General features: G+C 39.1%; 1 protein-coding gene across 1 annotated transcript in view; it reads left to right on the top strand.

The window, feature by feature from the left end:
- Nucleotides 1–12250, top strand: part of CACHD1 (cache domain containing 1) — a 135908-nt gene extending 123658 nt beyond the window's left edge. Inside the window, 3 exon segments of the mRNA XM_032217813.1 lie at nt 1575–1652; nt 2575–2676; nt 9803–12250. Of these exon segments, the coding sequence (XP_032073704.1) occupies nt 1575–1652; nt 2575–2676; nt 9803–10041 (419 nt within the window). The 3' untranslated portion in view covers nt 10042–12250.
- Nucleotides 12251–17159: the final 4909 nt, after the last annotated feature.

Raw genomic sequence — 17159 nt, 5'->3', positions numbered from 1 at the left:
ATAATTTCAAATTGAATTATAAGCATATCCCCTATAGAATATATTTTGTTCACATTTTTCTATTCTAATATAGAATAGGCGCTACTGACCTCTGCTGGATAGAAAAGTTAAATTGCACTGGTTTTATTAATCCTCTTCTGGAATCTTGTAAATATTTATTCCTTCTGCTGATGTAGAGCATGTTAGATATGTAGTTAGCTTTCCAGGATAGATGTGCATGCCTTATGGATCCTTTATTGACACATTCAGTAGTTTTTAAGAAGTTTTAAAAAGTTCTAAATCCATGTTTTTGCTCTAGTTGTACAAAAGACAAAATAGTATTTTCTGGGGACATCCTTTTATATAAACACAATATATAACCCCACTGTTTAGCATTTTGCCTTCTTAATAATAAATTCAAAAGAGAGCATGTTACCTGCTGATTATAATTCTAACCATTTTCTAGCATTGATCTATGTATTCCATGCAAATATTACCTGACTTTGTACGAATAATTGGGGAAAATAGGAGTTATGAAGTGTTGCCATTAGTGCAAGGAAAAATGTTTAATCATGATCATCACTTTCCAACATTTCTAAAAGACCTATAAAAGAGAATATTTACTCAGTGTTGAATTGAAGAGTCCTTAGTACTCTCTGAGCTTGGTTATTATGCACTGGTTGTTGCACTTGATTGTGCACTGATATGTTAAATAATTGGGTAATAAAAGGTCTGCAAGCAAACAGCCAAACTCAGAGAATATCAAAGATTATAGAACTATTTTTATTTATTTATTTACTTACTCACTCACTCACTTACTTTTTTTATTAAATTTATATGCTGCCTGTCTCACTGTTATAGTGACTTTGGGTGGCTATTATTTCACAGAATTTTATGAATATTTATGTATATATGTATGTATGTTACACTTAAATGGTACACACACACACACCACACACACATAATATACATATATATGGCTTAAAAGAGAAGAGAGAGGTAGGAAAGCTATAACCTCTACCATAATTGCTATATGGTTTCCAAGCCTCTGCTACCATGTTTCCCCGAAAATACAACCTGTCCTGAAACTAACGCCTTGCTACATTTTCCATGTGGGCAAAGATATAAGCCCCCCCCCGAAAATAACCCCCTGGACAACCCACCCTTCTGGCTAGGCAGAGCACCACTCACCGACCTAGTGGTATCCCGAAGGCACCAAGCGGGGGGGGAGGAGCGAGAAAGGCGTTCATGTTGCTTGCTGCCTTCGGGATACCGCTAGGTTGGGGAATGGCATTCTGCCTGCCAGAGGGGGGAGTTGCCGGGCGGCTGCTCCCTTGCGAGTGGGCTCCCGAAGAGCCGGGCACAGCCTCAGCTGCCCGGCAACCCCAAAACAATAATCCCTCCCCCTATAATAAGCCCAAGGCCATAGTTTGTGGGGCAAAAGAAAATAAGACCCTGTCTTATTTTGTAGAAACACGGTACTTGTCTCTCAAAAAGGGGTAACCCAAAGCCATTTTCAAAACATTGCACTCTTACAGGCCAATGCAACTTCTCTCTCTTAATAGTTGCATTTTTCTGTTTGTAACGGTGTGCAGAAATGTCAGTCCGCATGTCCAACCTGGAGAATGAGAGAGATGAAAGGGATGAGGACAGTCATGAAGACAGAGGAATCAGTGAGTACCAGCAATCCCATTCCGGCTGGGCAGTGAAAACATGGGGAGAGGCTGCATGCGGGGATTTTCCCTGCAGTTTCCTTCTATAGACATGTAACATTATTCATCTCTGTAATCATTTCAAGAGGGCAAAGTGCTTTACAGTTTTGGCCTTGTCAGTTCTAAAGAGATGCTGTCTATTGCTTGCCTTTCCATAGACTGAATGTAACTGTAAAAAAATATGACTTGCTCATACCCAATTCACTGAGTTTTTACTTCAGTGATTTATGAGCAGAGCTTTATCCTTTGGCCCATTATTTGTCTCCAACACTTGCTATCTTACTGTTTTCTTCTGAAGAACAAATATGCCATACATCAATACTCTTGTTGTCCAGACTTAGTCGATTCTTACATGACAGTTCATAAAATTTAGTTGGCTTTTGAGTATCAGATTTCTTCACTTTGCTTTCGAGAACTGCATATGCCCATTGTTAAATAAGATCCACCCACCCACCTCTTGATAAATAAATAGCTGGTTTAAAAACTGTAGGGAAATGTAGTGATCAAACCCACAGTTGTTATTCTATAGATGTTACTGCATTTTCCTTACCAGGTTTTAACTATTGCTAATATTTCCTGCAGTTTTGCAACCAAAAAAAAAAAGCATTTTAAGAGGTATTTAAGGCATATTAAAGGTATACTGTAAATGTGTTAGGTGCATTTTGTTGCCCAATTGATTCTAAGTTATTACAATGCTGTTGGGGAAGCAAAATAGTTACTGTTCTTTCATACTGCTTTAGAAGCTTGATCAGCTTTGGAATTGACAACAATGTAATAAAAAGCTGTTTTTTAATGTCTTCAAAGTAATCTGCTTGATGAGTATGTGAAGATATCCTTTGTTTCCCCTCTCTCTCTCTTTCTCTTTTTGTTCTGCTCACCATAGTCAGTAACACTCGGTTTATAGCAGCAGTTATTGAGCGACACGCCCATAGTCCTGAACGCAGACGCCGTTATTGGGGACGATCAGGAACAGAAAGCGATCATGGTAAGATCATAAGAGGCCATTCATTCTTGCTTCTGCTTACAATATAACATATTTTCTAAGAAAGTAATCCCACGGCTGTTCTTCATTTAAAACAAATTTGATGCTATCCATTCCAGGACGAGTCCCTTGCCAACTTTGAAGCTATTTTCATTTCATTCCTCCAATTAGCATCTTAATCACTGATATATCAACACTGATATATGAATATGCACCCTACAAAAGCAAAGTTTTTACAAAATTAGTTTCCCCTCTTTTCCCAGTAGGGTAATTTGAAATGCATTTTAATGCTTGTCGCTTTAACTTTGTTCTATTTGATAAAGAATAACACTATTTCTTTTTTTAACCAAACAGTGTTTACTTTTAAGCCCATAGATACCAAGAGTTTATTTCTTGTTGCTAGGTTAAATCAAGCCTGGGTTAAATTTTAAAAGATTGAATGCCTTCTGGCTTACTGGTATGCATGATGATTCATAAGAAGATTTGTGACAGACAGAATTACTGCAAACAAAGTTCCCTTTGGTTCACATAGAAATAAATGATTAAGGAAGAAGGATTTGGGCTTTTGTGACAATTCTTCCTAAATTAAAAAATAACTTACAATCCAGGCTGGGAATGACTGTTTTACCACATAATTGACCAATCACACTAGACAGTTGTTGCTAAATCTTCCATCCTCTATCAAATTGATGAGTCCACTAAGAGGATTAATGTGAGGTTGGCATATTTTTTTGCCAGGGCTGTCAGCTGTATCGTCGTATCACTTTCACTATAAATACAGTATGATACACTAAATGCACAGCCAGGACAGAATGAGAAAGTTTGTATTTGATTTCCTGGAGTCCTTGAATGTTTCTAGATGTTCACTCCAGTGACGTGCGGTGAGGTTTATGGCTGGTGAGGCAAAAAGAAAGAAAGTGGGTTTTTGCCCATGCGTAGCGGGTGGGCGCATGCGCGCATACACACACTTTTCCCATGTGACGATAGCACCCATCAACTTTGGCCATTCCAAAGGGGGGGTATTTTCCCTCCCCAATGTGGTGAATTGGAGGAGAGGGGCGGGTTTACCTGCTGGGGGGAGGTAAAGAAGTGCCTTCTTCCTATGCGGACTACTTTTTGCTATTGCCAAGAGACCGGGAGCTTCTAATGATTGACACCCAGAGGGTCGGACAGAAGCGACGGGGCACTTTCTTTTGGCTTTTGCCCGCCCCGCAGGGCAAAAGCTGAAAGAAAGCTCCCTGCCGCTTCTGTCCTGGGCTTTCGGACCTTCACTTTCCGACTGCTTCTCGCCACCACGCCTCGCCCCCCGCCTCCTCCGACAAACAGCAGCTCAGATGAGCCGGGACACCCAAGCTGCTGGCAGCCCCCTGAGCGGCCCATGACCCCCCCCTCCCCAGCCAGCCAGCCAGCCCACCCATCCCCTGCCCGACCTACTCCCCACCTGGCCGGCTGGCCAGCACAAGGCCTCACTGCTCTTCTCTCCCTCATCCTCCCAGCTCACCAGCGGCGGGCTCCGCGGGACAACGGGGGTCTCATTCCTCCCCCGGCGCGGCGAGCTCTAGCGGGCTGGACGCGGGGTGCGAGGGGCCTGGCCCCGCAGTGCCTCCTCGCTCAGTTGCAGCTGGCAAAAAAAGGGGAGAGGGAGGAGGAGGAAAGGGGGAGGGAGCATGATGGGGCTCCCGTGGGGGAAGAGGAGAAAGGGAAGGGGGGCACAGCGGGCAAAAGAAAGAAAAGCGCCAGCCTGCCAGCAGAGGCAGGTAAAAGACCCGCCTCTACTGGCGGGCTGCCCCTCACTTCTCAAACAAGGCTGCCCTCCCTGCCTCTCCCCCTTCCCTCTCTTCTCAATCAAATTCTCTCTCAAATTGAGAGAGAGTTTGTTTGAGTGAAGTGAAGAAACAAATGCACACACACACACAAATTACTTACAATAAAAATTATTTACAAATTACATTAATTTTGAACTCCTCCCCCTCCCTCTGACCCACATACCTTTCCATCTGTTTCACAATCACAGAGGATTTCAACTCTGCTCTTGCCTGCCATGATGAAAATGTAAAGGAAAAAGGCAAGAGCTGCTGAGGTCAGGCTGGGTTAGCTGTTGTCAGAGCCTCCATGGATGACTCTGCTTAACTGTTTAAAAAAGTCTCTAAAAAAGTGCCCTCTACAAGAAGAGGCAAGAGAACCATGTGCCTCATCTACATAAGGAATTTTTTCGGCTTTTAACCCTTGCTTAACTCTTCTCGTGTGATCATAAAGATAGACTAAATGAGGCACGTGGTTCTCCCGCCGCCTCCTGTAGAGGGCACTTTTAAGGAGACTTTTTTAAACAGTTAAGCACTAAGCAGAGTCATCCACTGTGACTCTGGCAGCAACTACCTCAGCCTTTTTCCTTTTACATTTTCTTTTCTTTTCATGATGACAGTGGTGAGGCTCTGCCTCCCCTGACTGCACATCCCCGGTTCACTCTGTATGTGGCAGTGATCCCTGACTGAAATGTGCTATATTTTAAAGAGAAAAATGACAGCTCAACCCTAGGCAGACTTGAATGCCATCATCTATTATTCAGATACAGAATTTTGTTCAATAGAACCATTAAAAATAAAAACAAACAAACATGGAAATGCTATATTTTGCTTCTGTGGCAACATTGAATAAAAAGTATCATGTTTAGGCCATACGAGTACAGATAGTCCCTGACCTATGACCGCAGTTGAGCCCAAGATATTTGTTAAGTGAGTTTTGCCTCATTTGGTGACCGTTCTTGCCACTGTTGTTAAGTGAATTGCTACAGTTATTAATGTACTGTCACAGTTGTTAAGTGAATCTGGCTTCCCCATTGACTTTGCTTGTCAAAAGGTTGCAACAATCACATGACCCCGGGACCCCACGTGATCCCGGGACACGGCAACTATCATAAATATGAGTCAGTTGCCAAAGATCTGAATTTTGATCAGATCAGTGGTGGGTTCCTACCGGTTCGGATCAGTTCAGCCTAACCGGTAGTAGTTTGGCAGCCTGAGTCGCTGGAACCAGCAGCGACCCAGGCCTGCCACGCCCCCGGTTTCCAGGAGGTGCTGTAGGTGCCACCATCTTGTTTTTTGCTTCTATATATGTGCAGAACAGTTTTATTGTACTGTGCATGTGCGCAGAGCGCACATGATGCACATGAGCACACACAAAGTGCCCATGAGCGAACCGGCAGTAGTGACTGCCAGAACCCATCCCCGGATCAGATGACTATGGGGATGGTGCAAGGTTGTGTGAAAAATAGTCATAAAACACAATTTTCAATGCCATTGTAACTTTGGTCACTAAATGAACTGTTCTAAGGTGAGGACTACCTGTATATTAAAAAAAAACTAAATCACATAAATATTGGCACTTGGTTCCTAATAACCAACTGGTCAAACCTTGGTTGGTTGGTTTCCAACAAACGCTTTTCACCGGAAGCTTAGACAATAATATTTCCTTGACAAATTTTCCTGTACATTATACATGATTGTAATATTATTATCTGAAATAGCCTAATGCATTGCATAATTTCCTTTTCTCAGTATTTCTCTCCAAGTAACATAGAGAAGCAGAGAGTTTAAACAATAGCCAGAGATTCGGACTGTGCTAACATTGGAACGTCTCTTTGAATGCCTCTTAGGGCCGTTGGCATTGTGATTATTTTTCTTTCGCTAACTTCCTTTTATTTGTAGAGAATTGGACACTGTGGTTGAATCATTATACAAAGGTTAAAATGTTCATTAACTGCTGTTACTAGAATTCTTTCTGCTTTGCCATAATTACTTTGCATTTAATAATATAATAGGTGTAAAATTGTTTCAAAATTTTTGTTGAATTAACTTTAGGTGTAATGCAACTTGTTTTCCTATCACACTTTTTTTTAAATTGTCATCATTTGGGAGAAATCAAATCTATTAAATCTAGAGGCAACAACTGCAAAGAGTTCTGTTGCATAAAAGTAAATATAGCTGTTAATGTCAATGCACAGGACTAAGTTTTTTTCAAACTAGGCAACTTGAAGATACGTGGACTTTAATCCCCAGAATTCTCCAGCCAAGATATTGTTAATTGCGTATATTTAATATAAGACTCTGTGTTTCCATACTTACAAATTTGCTGAACTTATCCAATCTAGCTAATTGCACATATCCAATTGAATTTTGTAGACTTCTAAATTAGCATTTTTTACATTTGTCAGTGTGATTTTTATTTTTTATTTTTATTTTGAAAATCTATTTACTCTTTCTTAATTTTACTAAGTACACAAAAATATTATTTACTTATGTTTCACATTTCTCAAACACCTTTCTCCTTCAAAGGGTTAAAAAAAAACAACAACCCATGAACCGTTGGGTCATTGTTTCAGAGATCATTCTTTAACCTAAACGGATAAGCAGATTGACCACCTTGGACGGGGGGAAGCAGTGGGAATGGGAGCATCTTCTGACTTCCTGCCAGAGTCAAAATCCTTCCCCATTGACTTTGTGCAGGGAGTGTCAGGAATCATGATCATGTGACTGTGGCTGACTACATCAATGCTGCAGCGCCACAATCTTGTAAATACAACTATTGTGAAGATCCTTGAAATTTCAGTTAGACAGGATCCAAGATTTTGTAAATATTATTTAAGTTAGTAGATTTCGAGTAACTTGACTCAAAGATTTCTGTGCTATAATGCACCCTTTGGGCTAATTGAAGTTTATGTATAGGAGAGTCGTAGTAGCACATAGATTTTTATGGTAAAGTTCAGCATGATGGAACATTCTGAATTTTACATATTCAGGGCATTTATTTTTTGCACTCTTTGCAGGGGTAGCTGATAACCTCACAAAGTAGAGATACAATTGGCTGAAATACACTTTAGAATTCTGGATTTTAATGGTGCGTTTTCCAGTCAATGTTACCAATAACTAAGGCAGGTTAAGGCTTTACAGCATCAGCTAAGAAAGCTCAAATAAATTCTCCTAGAGGAGTTTAAATTACTATTTATTTTGGTTTGTTTTCTCCGTTATAACATCACTATCTCAATTACAATATTGAACAAATTGTTCAGCAGATGCAGAACAATTTATCTTATCAAAGAGAAACTCTGTTCATGATATTGATTCAGATAGGTATGCTCCAATGTGGCTTCTTTTTCATAGATTGCTAAGTGCAAGGTTTAGCGAAGAAGCCAGATTTGGCTTTATTTGTTTCTGATTATTTTGCTTGTTGCAAGTCAACCATCGCTGTGATTTAGAACAGCCCATCCTGTAGAACTAGGTTAAAATTGCAGAGTGAAAAAGAGAAAAATCCCACTGATTAACAATATCTTTACAAAGGAAATAAATGTCTATATTAGGAAACTACTTTACCAACTCAATAATATCTATTGAACAGTTTTTAACTATGACAAATAAGTAAAATAAAAGTAATCATCTAAATATGGTCTGTATCAGTAGTATGCAATTGTCAAGCTATATTTAGTGGGACCTTAAATCTATTTCTTTATTTGTATCCCACCTTTATTCTTTTTCAAAATTACTCAAGTCAGTGAACATATCCAATACACCACCCTTCTATTTTCCCCATAATAATAAACTCTGTGTGGTAGTTGGGCTGAGAGAGAGACTCACACCTACAATTGGGACTGGAATCTTGGTTGTTGAGCAACTTGGTTGTTAAGTGAGGAATTGCATGAGTGCTTCATTCATTCAACTACCACAATCCTGGCACTCTCAATTGTGGTTGTTAATCAATCTTGCACATCATTAGACAGATGGAGTCCCAGGTAAGGCACACAGGATGCCTCGTGGGGTAGGGGGACACCTTGGAAAACACTGCTCAGGAAAGGAAAATCCTCCATGCCAAAATGCAGGCAGGATTTTCAGCCCATGAATGGCTGAAAGCTAGTGGCAAGAGGCATTTGTGCAAGGCCTGTGCCAGGTGCCTCCCAAAACACCCGAGATACTCCACGTTCCTTTCCTGCTGCATTTGTGCTCTCTGCTGGTATTTCAGTTCCTTCTCATCTCTGGGACTGGCTGAAAGAATTGCCTGCCAAAGGAGTTCAGCTCCCCTCCATGTGCGGAAGGAAACTCCTCAGGTGGAATTCATGAATGGCGCTCATATTTTTAGGCAAATTCCCACTGGAGGAATTCAGTGTGCGTGGGAGAGAACAGATTTACAAACAGCACACCTAAAATGGTAGGCCAATTCTGTTCACTCTGTGTTAGTCCACCAAATTGACATTGAGGAGTTTGAGGAGGTTGCTCAATATTACCTACACCTTGTTGCAGTAAATGAAGCTATTGAAGATAGATAATTTGTATTATCATAAAGGAAATTATTTGAAGCTTTTCTTATCTAATAAAAATCGCAAAATACTAAACGGTGTAGACAACTATTTGGTATGTTTTATGTATTGTTTTCAACATATACAAGGTTTGCTGAATATTTATCTAGCTTATTTATTTATTAGATTTTTAGTCTGCCTTTATCAGTTAAAGCAACTCAAGGCAGCGGACAAACCTAATACTCCTTTTTCCTTCTATTTTCCCCACAACAACAACCCTGCGGGTTGGTCTGGTCTGAGAGAGTGACTGAATTACATCACTCAAATTATCGCAGGCAGAAGAATTAAATAATAAATTTGCAACAGCATTCTTTCCATAATCAGAGCCGAGGTGGCGCAGTGGTTAAATGCAGCACTGCTACTTCAGTTGACTGCAGTTCGGCTGTTCAAATCTCACCGGCTCAGGGTTGACTCAGCCTTCCATCCTTCTGAGGTGGGTAAAATGAGGACCCGGATTGTTGTTGGGGGCAATATGCTGACTCTGTAAACCGCTTAGAGAGGGCTGAAAGCCCTATGAAGCGGTATATAAGTCTAACTGCTATTGCTATAATGCTCTGAGATATTTTTTTTTGTACAAAATAGGAAACCTCAAAGAAAAAATACAAAAAAAGGAAATCAAACTCTGTTTAAATATAACTTAACGTTCATGCAACAGTCAGCATTGTGAGGTGATGATTTTTCTTTCCAGCAGTGTGTTACATGATGAACATGAATGATAATTGCTAAGTATTATGAACATCACCATTCAAACTCACCCCTCTTGGTTCATGTGGCTTTGTTTTTCAGGCTACAGTACTATGAGTCCTCAGGAAGACAGCGAAAACCCTCCCTGCAATAACGACCCATTATCAGCTGGCGTAGATGTGGGAAATCATGACGAAGATTTAGACCTGGAGACTCCCCCTCAGACTGCTGCCCTTTTGAGTCACAAGTTCCACCATTACAGATTGCACCATCCTGCCCCCCATCATAGTCACCACTTACAGGCTGCAGTGACGGTACATACGGTAGATGCAGAATGCTAATGACTTTGACCTCGGGGGAAGAATTGCATCTCATGACACAGACAGCAAGAGCCCAACTCATGTTCATCCTTGGTGCCAGGCTTTGGTTTTGGTGACCATCACGAGACTCGTTTCAGACACAAACGTTTTCCTTCTAAAACATAAAGCTGGCCCAGGAGTGGAGAAGTTAAGGTGATGAATGAACCTGCCATAACACTCAGTAAAATGGAATAGTAGGAATGTTCGGCCTCCAAGCACTAGAAGAAAGGTTTACGCAATTAGCTGAGCATTTTGAACTCTGTTAATCTGAGCCAAGAAAAGAGCTCAGATGAAGGCAAAGAAGATTTTGCTTTCCTTAACGGGAAGAACAGAAAGCCAGAGACAAAGAAGGTGCCAGATCTAAAAATAGCCATTGCCACAAGGTTTTCATTTGTGTGGGCTCCTTTTTTTTAAAAAAAAAAAAGTTCATTGCTCTTACAAATTATTGTATAGGCTCTAGGACAATGCATCTGGAGATTTTTAAATAAAGGATTATTTTTGTACTATTTATTGAACTCAAAACACTCATGAACTCTGAGAGAAAGGAAAGGGAGGGAATAAAGGCATCACAGACTTTCCGTGAATACAGCCTAAAGTTTTATTTGTGTTGGTGACACTGTGGTTCTTAAGAGACTTGATATTCAACCCCCTTCTGCACCAGGCTATAAAGGGAAAATGAAGAAATTGTGTGCTGATTTGTTTACATAATTAAAGGTTCGTTTCCATGGTCATTTTGTACACTATAAACATGGCTTGTTGTGTTTATATATCTAGTATCACCCTTCTCCACAATTTATATATATGACTAAAATTGTGTAGAAATGTGATACCATGTCTATGCCTCCTATAAGCATTGAAGAATCCTATTCTTCTCTCATTCTCCCATCTTACTTATCTTCCAACTTGGGGGCAAAATTCCATTTAATATAGTAAAGTGTTCAGTGCCATTCATGATTGATAAATTCAAAATGCTAATTGTTTCCATTTCACACAATGGAAATTTTTCAGAATGTAATGATAAAAGATCTCTTCCGATTTATCCGGCGTCTGACACTGTTTTAGTTCTTCATTGAAGATTCATAACATCTGACTTGATGGCACATGGACCATATAATTTTAAGCTAGTTTTAAGTTGCCGTGTTTTGTTTTAAAGTGACTAAAATATTATGGGCACATCTTCGCACCATGCATATGATAAACATTCATCTGTATGTAGTTTTTAAAAAGGTATCTGAATATTGCTTTAATAATAGGGTGCTTAATAGTTATGTAAATGGTTTTTAACAGTATGGTAAAGTATGTGTGTGCTATCATGATGCCCTTTATACTACGTATAAAATCACAATTTCTAGTGGAATAAAATTATGTAAAGTATGGATTTATGAATTGCTTTTGACAGGTCCAAATGTAATTTGGCATAAAAATGTTTTATATTAACTTGGAACTCGGTTATATAAATTTCTTCAGCATTAGATATTCTCTCCCAGATGCTGTCTTCATTTCTAAATATTCAAGCTCACAAATACTTTGAGAATAGCAGTGGGGAGCTGTGTGTGAATTCCATGGTCTTCTGATATAAATGGAGAGAGAATCTGTACTCACTGTAGGAATCTTTGTGTGAACAGGATATGGTCTTAATGGAATTGATTAGAAAGCTTCTCGTCCCATGTCTTTGTGATGTTATCATTTGATTGTTAGTCCTTAGAATTAAACAAAACACTCTTAAAGAGTCCATACACAGCATGAATACACTCTTATAATACTACAGTTGCTGTGTTATGATACCTTTAAAAAATTGATAATGTTGAAATTCAATTCCTGCAGAAATTAATCAAATACTGGGAAATTGTTAAAATTCCCAGGATTTAATAATGGCTGGAAGTAACTGTAATAGAAAATGAACTACATCTGCATACCCTACATGGAAATTGGATAATACAGATTTCAAAGATTTTAATTTGCAATTGTCATTTTGAAAATGGATAAATGAAAACGGCTCCATTAATAATAACATTTACTGATCTTGAGTATGTTTTTTTTAAATACTATACCCTACCTAGAAGCATAACCTGGAACATTTTCTGTTGAATGAAATAGTCATAAAGTTTTTGCATTCTAACTATATTGTGTTACTGTTTTCACTTGGATTTTAAAGGCATCTGACCAAAATAATGGAACTCTTAATATTTAGTCTAAGCCCCTGGTCTGTCTTGACAGCTAGTTTGTGTAGTGGTTAAAGGCCTGGACTGGATATCTGGTGACTGTCTTGCCTTAAACCAACTGGGTGTCTTCGGGCTAGTTTCTCCCAGCCCTTTAAAAAAAATGGCAAATGAGCTTTTTGGGGGTGGGGGAGACTTGCATGCAGTTGTGCAGATGTTGGCCAGAACCAAGATATGGAGACCACCCAAAATTGGTCTTTTGTGAACTGTCATTTCCATGTGCTTGCCTAACAAGAAGCAGTCCCAAGGAAAAAAGATCTAAGTTGTTCCCTTATATTCACCCACATATCTGAACCTATTATCTAAGGAAATAGGAGGGGGTTGGTGGGGGAGAAGTTTCATGCAGGATCTTAGGAATTTAAGTGTCATTGCACAAGTTGTTTCAGATCAACTCCCTCCAAAAGCAGAAATATGCGTAAATAAGTATATTTTTCAAGGTTACTTAAGAGAAATAGTGCTATTTAAAACAGCAATGTTTAATTCACCATTTCTTTCTATGCTTAGATGCTCTTTCACGTGCTAGTAATGCTTAATTAAATCTGGCTATCTATCCAATGATATACAATACTATATTATTTTTCACATTTCCCTTTTTATATTCAATGGGTTTTATACTAGAAGCTCCAGCATGTCATATTTAAATATATAAAGGAACAGAGACTTAACTCATAAATATAGTTTAAAGTTGTATTATTCTTAAAATCTCTCCATGAAAATCCAGCTATTTACTTCACAGACTTTCATATATTGATGGGATTCTGGTTTTTAAAGTAACAGAAATAATAAACTTTTGAATTTTCCAAAGTAATTCTATATTGTTCCAGCTACCATTATCATTTTCTGTTATTCCCAAATCCCGCAACAGAGACTATAATTCTAGGATTTTGTGTGAAATGTTCATAGTTAGTTGTGGCTCCAACCCCCAACTAAGCTACAGTATTGAATGCTGATGCTAGACCTGCCAAAATCAGGAATGGAATCGGGAATTTCCTATTTCTCTATTATAATGAAGAATCAGATCTTTTCAATTGACATTGACAAAAAGCCTTTAATTGGTGATCTTCCACAGTTGAAAAGAACAGACGACATTTTAAATTCAGTTTTTAATGTGTCGATCGTGTCACATGACATATTGTGACTTTTTTGCGTATGCAGAGCTGGGGTGGGCATGGCCTGCATGTGACGCATCTGACCTGCAGGCCGCCAGTTTGCCACCCTGTGTTAGGTGGCCAGGATGAGTTATTACAAAATTCTTGTGAGATAATGAGAGAGAATTTATTTGATGCAGATATCCTGCATCAATCAGTTTTAACTCAAAGGCAAACACCATTTTCATCTACATGGATTCCTTACTGCTTCATGGTCAAAACTAGGCATTTACTGTACAATAACACCTAAAGTAAAACAGTAGCACCATTCATGCCACAGACATACACTTTTGATTGTTTGCTTGAGTAGAATGACAAGGTATAAATGTAAAAATAGTTTTGGTACAGGATTCCATATGTTTGCAGACCCAGTTAAAATTTCATAAAATTTTATTTCATTAAACACGTTTAATGGAAATTTTAAAATAATTCATTTTTATTTGGTAGGGTTAAGGTTTAAAGCAGTGGTACTCAACCTGTAGGTCGGGACCATTTTGGGGGTCGAACGACCCTTTCACAGGGGTTGCCTAAGACCATCCGAAAACACATTTTCAAAAAAATATGGAAAACATAAAATAATTTTATGGTTGGGGGTCACCACAACATGAGGAACTGTATTAAAGGGTTGCGGCATTAGGAAGGTTGAGAACCACTGGTTTAAAGTATCTGTTGCTAGATCTGTCCCAAATGCCACTTTTTGATTCCTATCAGGCCTTTATAATTTAACAAGAATAGCAAACTATGGCTTCATGTAACAAGGGACCTAAGCCAGCAATGGACAAAGGTGATTTTACAGTTAAAGAAAAAAATGTGTGTATAGGTGTATTTTAATTTAACTTATATACTGTTCCATTTCCAAAGGCTTCAAGCAGCTTACAAATAACAATACTGTAAAAGTAAAATATAAACAGTTACAAAGATGTTAACAATTACTAATTGCAAGTAATTGTTAATAACCAACAATGCCAAAGTAATATACACAACAAGACCCTGATACATGATCCTGTTGAAGCAGCAGGATCTTCAAGCATTCCCAAAATACCTGTCTGAAGAGCTATGTTCCCTAGACTTTCTGCAAATATAATTGGGAGCTGGTAATCCAAATATCTGGAGGTAGATCAGAGGTGGAATTCAGCAGGTTTTGACCAGTTCTGGAGACCCGGTAGTGGAAATTTTGAGTAGTTTGGCGAACCAGTAAGTACCACCTCTGACTGGCCCCTCCCCCATCTATTCTCTGCCTCTCGGGTCTCAGCTGATCGGGAGGAAATGGAGATTTTACAGTATCCTTCCCCTGCCACGGCCACCAAGCCACTCCCACCGAACCGGCAGTAAAAAAATTTGAATCCCACCACTGAGGTAGACATTCTGGAAGGAGAATCCACACTAGAAAAGCTTGAGTATGGAGTTACTGTAGATGGCGTTCTCAATGTTGAGACCCTCTGAAAGCCTTCCCTGCTAAATCTCATTGGTTGGGCAGATTGGGTTCGGAAGAAGAGTTCTCCAAGTGATGGAGACCCTAGCCAGTAATTAGAATTGCGTGCTGAAGCTGTCAGTCAGTGTAACTGCCATTGAAACAGTCAATCTAGTTTCTTCCATAACTATTTGAACAGCTAAATGCTAAACCACCAAAAGTTTCTGAATAGACTTCAACTGCAATCTAATATAAATGAAATTATAGTGAACTACCTGTTATGTGAATGACCACAACTGGCAGGTAAGATGTAATTTTCTGGAGGCATTCCTAGCCACAGCCTCCATCTGCTGTTCCCTTGCTGGGAATCGAATGGTATGGCTAGCTGATGAGAGCTAAATAGCTTGAAATAGATCTATACTAGTCTCCCTTTATTTATTTATCAGCATAAATATAACAAATGTAACAAAAAGGCAACAGTAAAAAATATTGGGTTTCTGTCTGGATGGTCTCTTGTGACGAGCCGAAGGACAGAGAGTGGAAGTGTGACCTTCCTCCCATATTTGGGCATACCAGGGGTTGTGACTTTAAATATATATATATATATATATATATATATATATATATATATATATATATATATATATATATATATATATATATATATATATATATATATATATATATATATATATTTGATTTCTTTTACAACCCCCGGTATGCCCAAATATGGAGGAAGGTTACTACTTCCATTCTCTGTCCTTCGGCTCGTCACAAGAGACCATCCAGGCAGAAACCCAAATTTTACTGTTGCCTTTTGTTACATTTTGTTGTATTTGTGTATTTGTATCAGCACAAATACAACACAAATGTGGCAAAAGGCAACAGTAAAAATATTGGGTTTCTGTCGTGATGGTCTCTTGTGATGAACCAATAGACAGATAATGGAAGCAGTTAGCTTCCTCCGATAATTGGGGCATACCAGGGGTTGTGACACTATATATATAAAAATTTCTTATAAAAAATACAATTAGTGATAATGACATTAATGAGAATATATATTCTGTTTCAAAGTAGAAAATAATGAAAGTTATGCTGAACCATTTTGGATCAGAGCTTGGCAGAAACAAAATCTGGAGCATTTTGAATATTTAAGGTTTCAGCTGAAACAAAATCCATAAGAATTTGTGTTATTCTATGAATAATAAGGCAAAGCTGGTGTCACCCCAAAAAAACCACCAAACATGACTTTTTTCTAGTCTTACCAACTCCTCATTTTGCTTCTACTCCAAAATCAGTTGCCTGAACTGAATAGCTATACAAATTGATTGAATGAATGTATTAATTTAAACAAACATTTCAGTGTATACCAGTGTTGTTTTAATAAATCAAAGCATTTGAAATAGATATATTACCATAGTTTGGGTTGGGCATGGACTACCCAATGCAAGTTGTTCTGTGCATCAAACATTCCTGTATGGATTTTTTTGGTAACTTGTAAGAGTTATATTTTCCCATCATGCTTATGATTGGGCTATCTAAGTTCTTGTTGATATGAATAAATCATTACTTTTGCATTCCTGTGTCTTGAGGTCCAACCTAACAATAATGTCTATGTGGCATGGAAGTTCTCTGGATTTTTCAGCTCAATCCCCTTCATATTGTTGGTTGGGAAGTCGGAAAAGGTGGGGGAATAGGAATCTTTCCCTCTTCTTGTTCTTTAACCATTTCTGCATATGCTATTTCCTCTGCATTTCTCACTTCATGACCAACACATTTTCAAAGCCACTCTGTCGCCTGCCAGCAGCCAGCAGAGCTGGCGGCAGACTCGGACGAGGAGGTTGGGGAGGAACTTGGGTCAGTTCTGGAGTCTGGGTAAGGTTCTGATGGATGCTCTGTGAGGACGCAGATATAGAGCCAGGGCTGTCCAACATTTCCCAGCCACCAGAGAGCCAGCTGCCTTTGGAGGCTGATATGAGTGGGGCCTGTTCCGGGTACACATATGTGCACAGCTGTTAGGAGAGATGAACAATGGAGGACAAGGAGTTGCTTCAGGAAGCAAAGCACACATGGACGCTGACTGCCCTCCCCCTGGCTGGGGAATAAATAGAAGGAAAGAGGAGTGGTTGTTGCAGGAGACAACAATTTTTATTTCTGAAGATTTTGCTCATTGTGTTTTGTGCCACAGAGCATGCTTGCAGCCTTTGGGCTGGGAGCACAATTATCTCAAGGAACTGATAAGGTCTTTTATTGCAGTTAACTCTTTGAAGGACTATTACCTGGACTTTTCAGTGGGTGAATGCAATTAATTCACAAGAAATA

The sequence above is a fragment of the Thamnophis elegans genome, chromosome 5 (assembly GCF_009769535.1).
Source record: "Thamnophis elegans isolate rThaEle1 chromosome 5, rThaEle1.pri, whole genome shotgun sequence".
NCBI lineage: Eukaryota > Metazoa > Chordata > Lepidosauria > Squamata > Colubridae > Thamnophis > Thamnophis elegans.
This window is presented reverse-complemented; position numbering and strand designations above follow the sequence as displayed.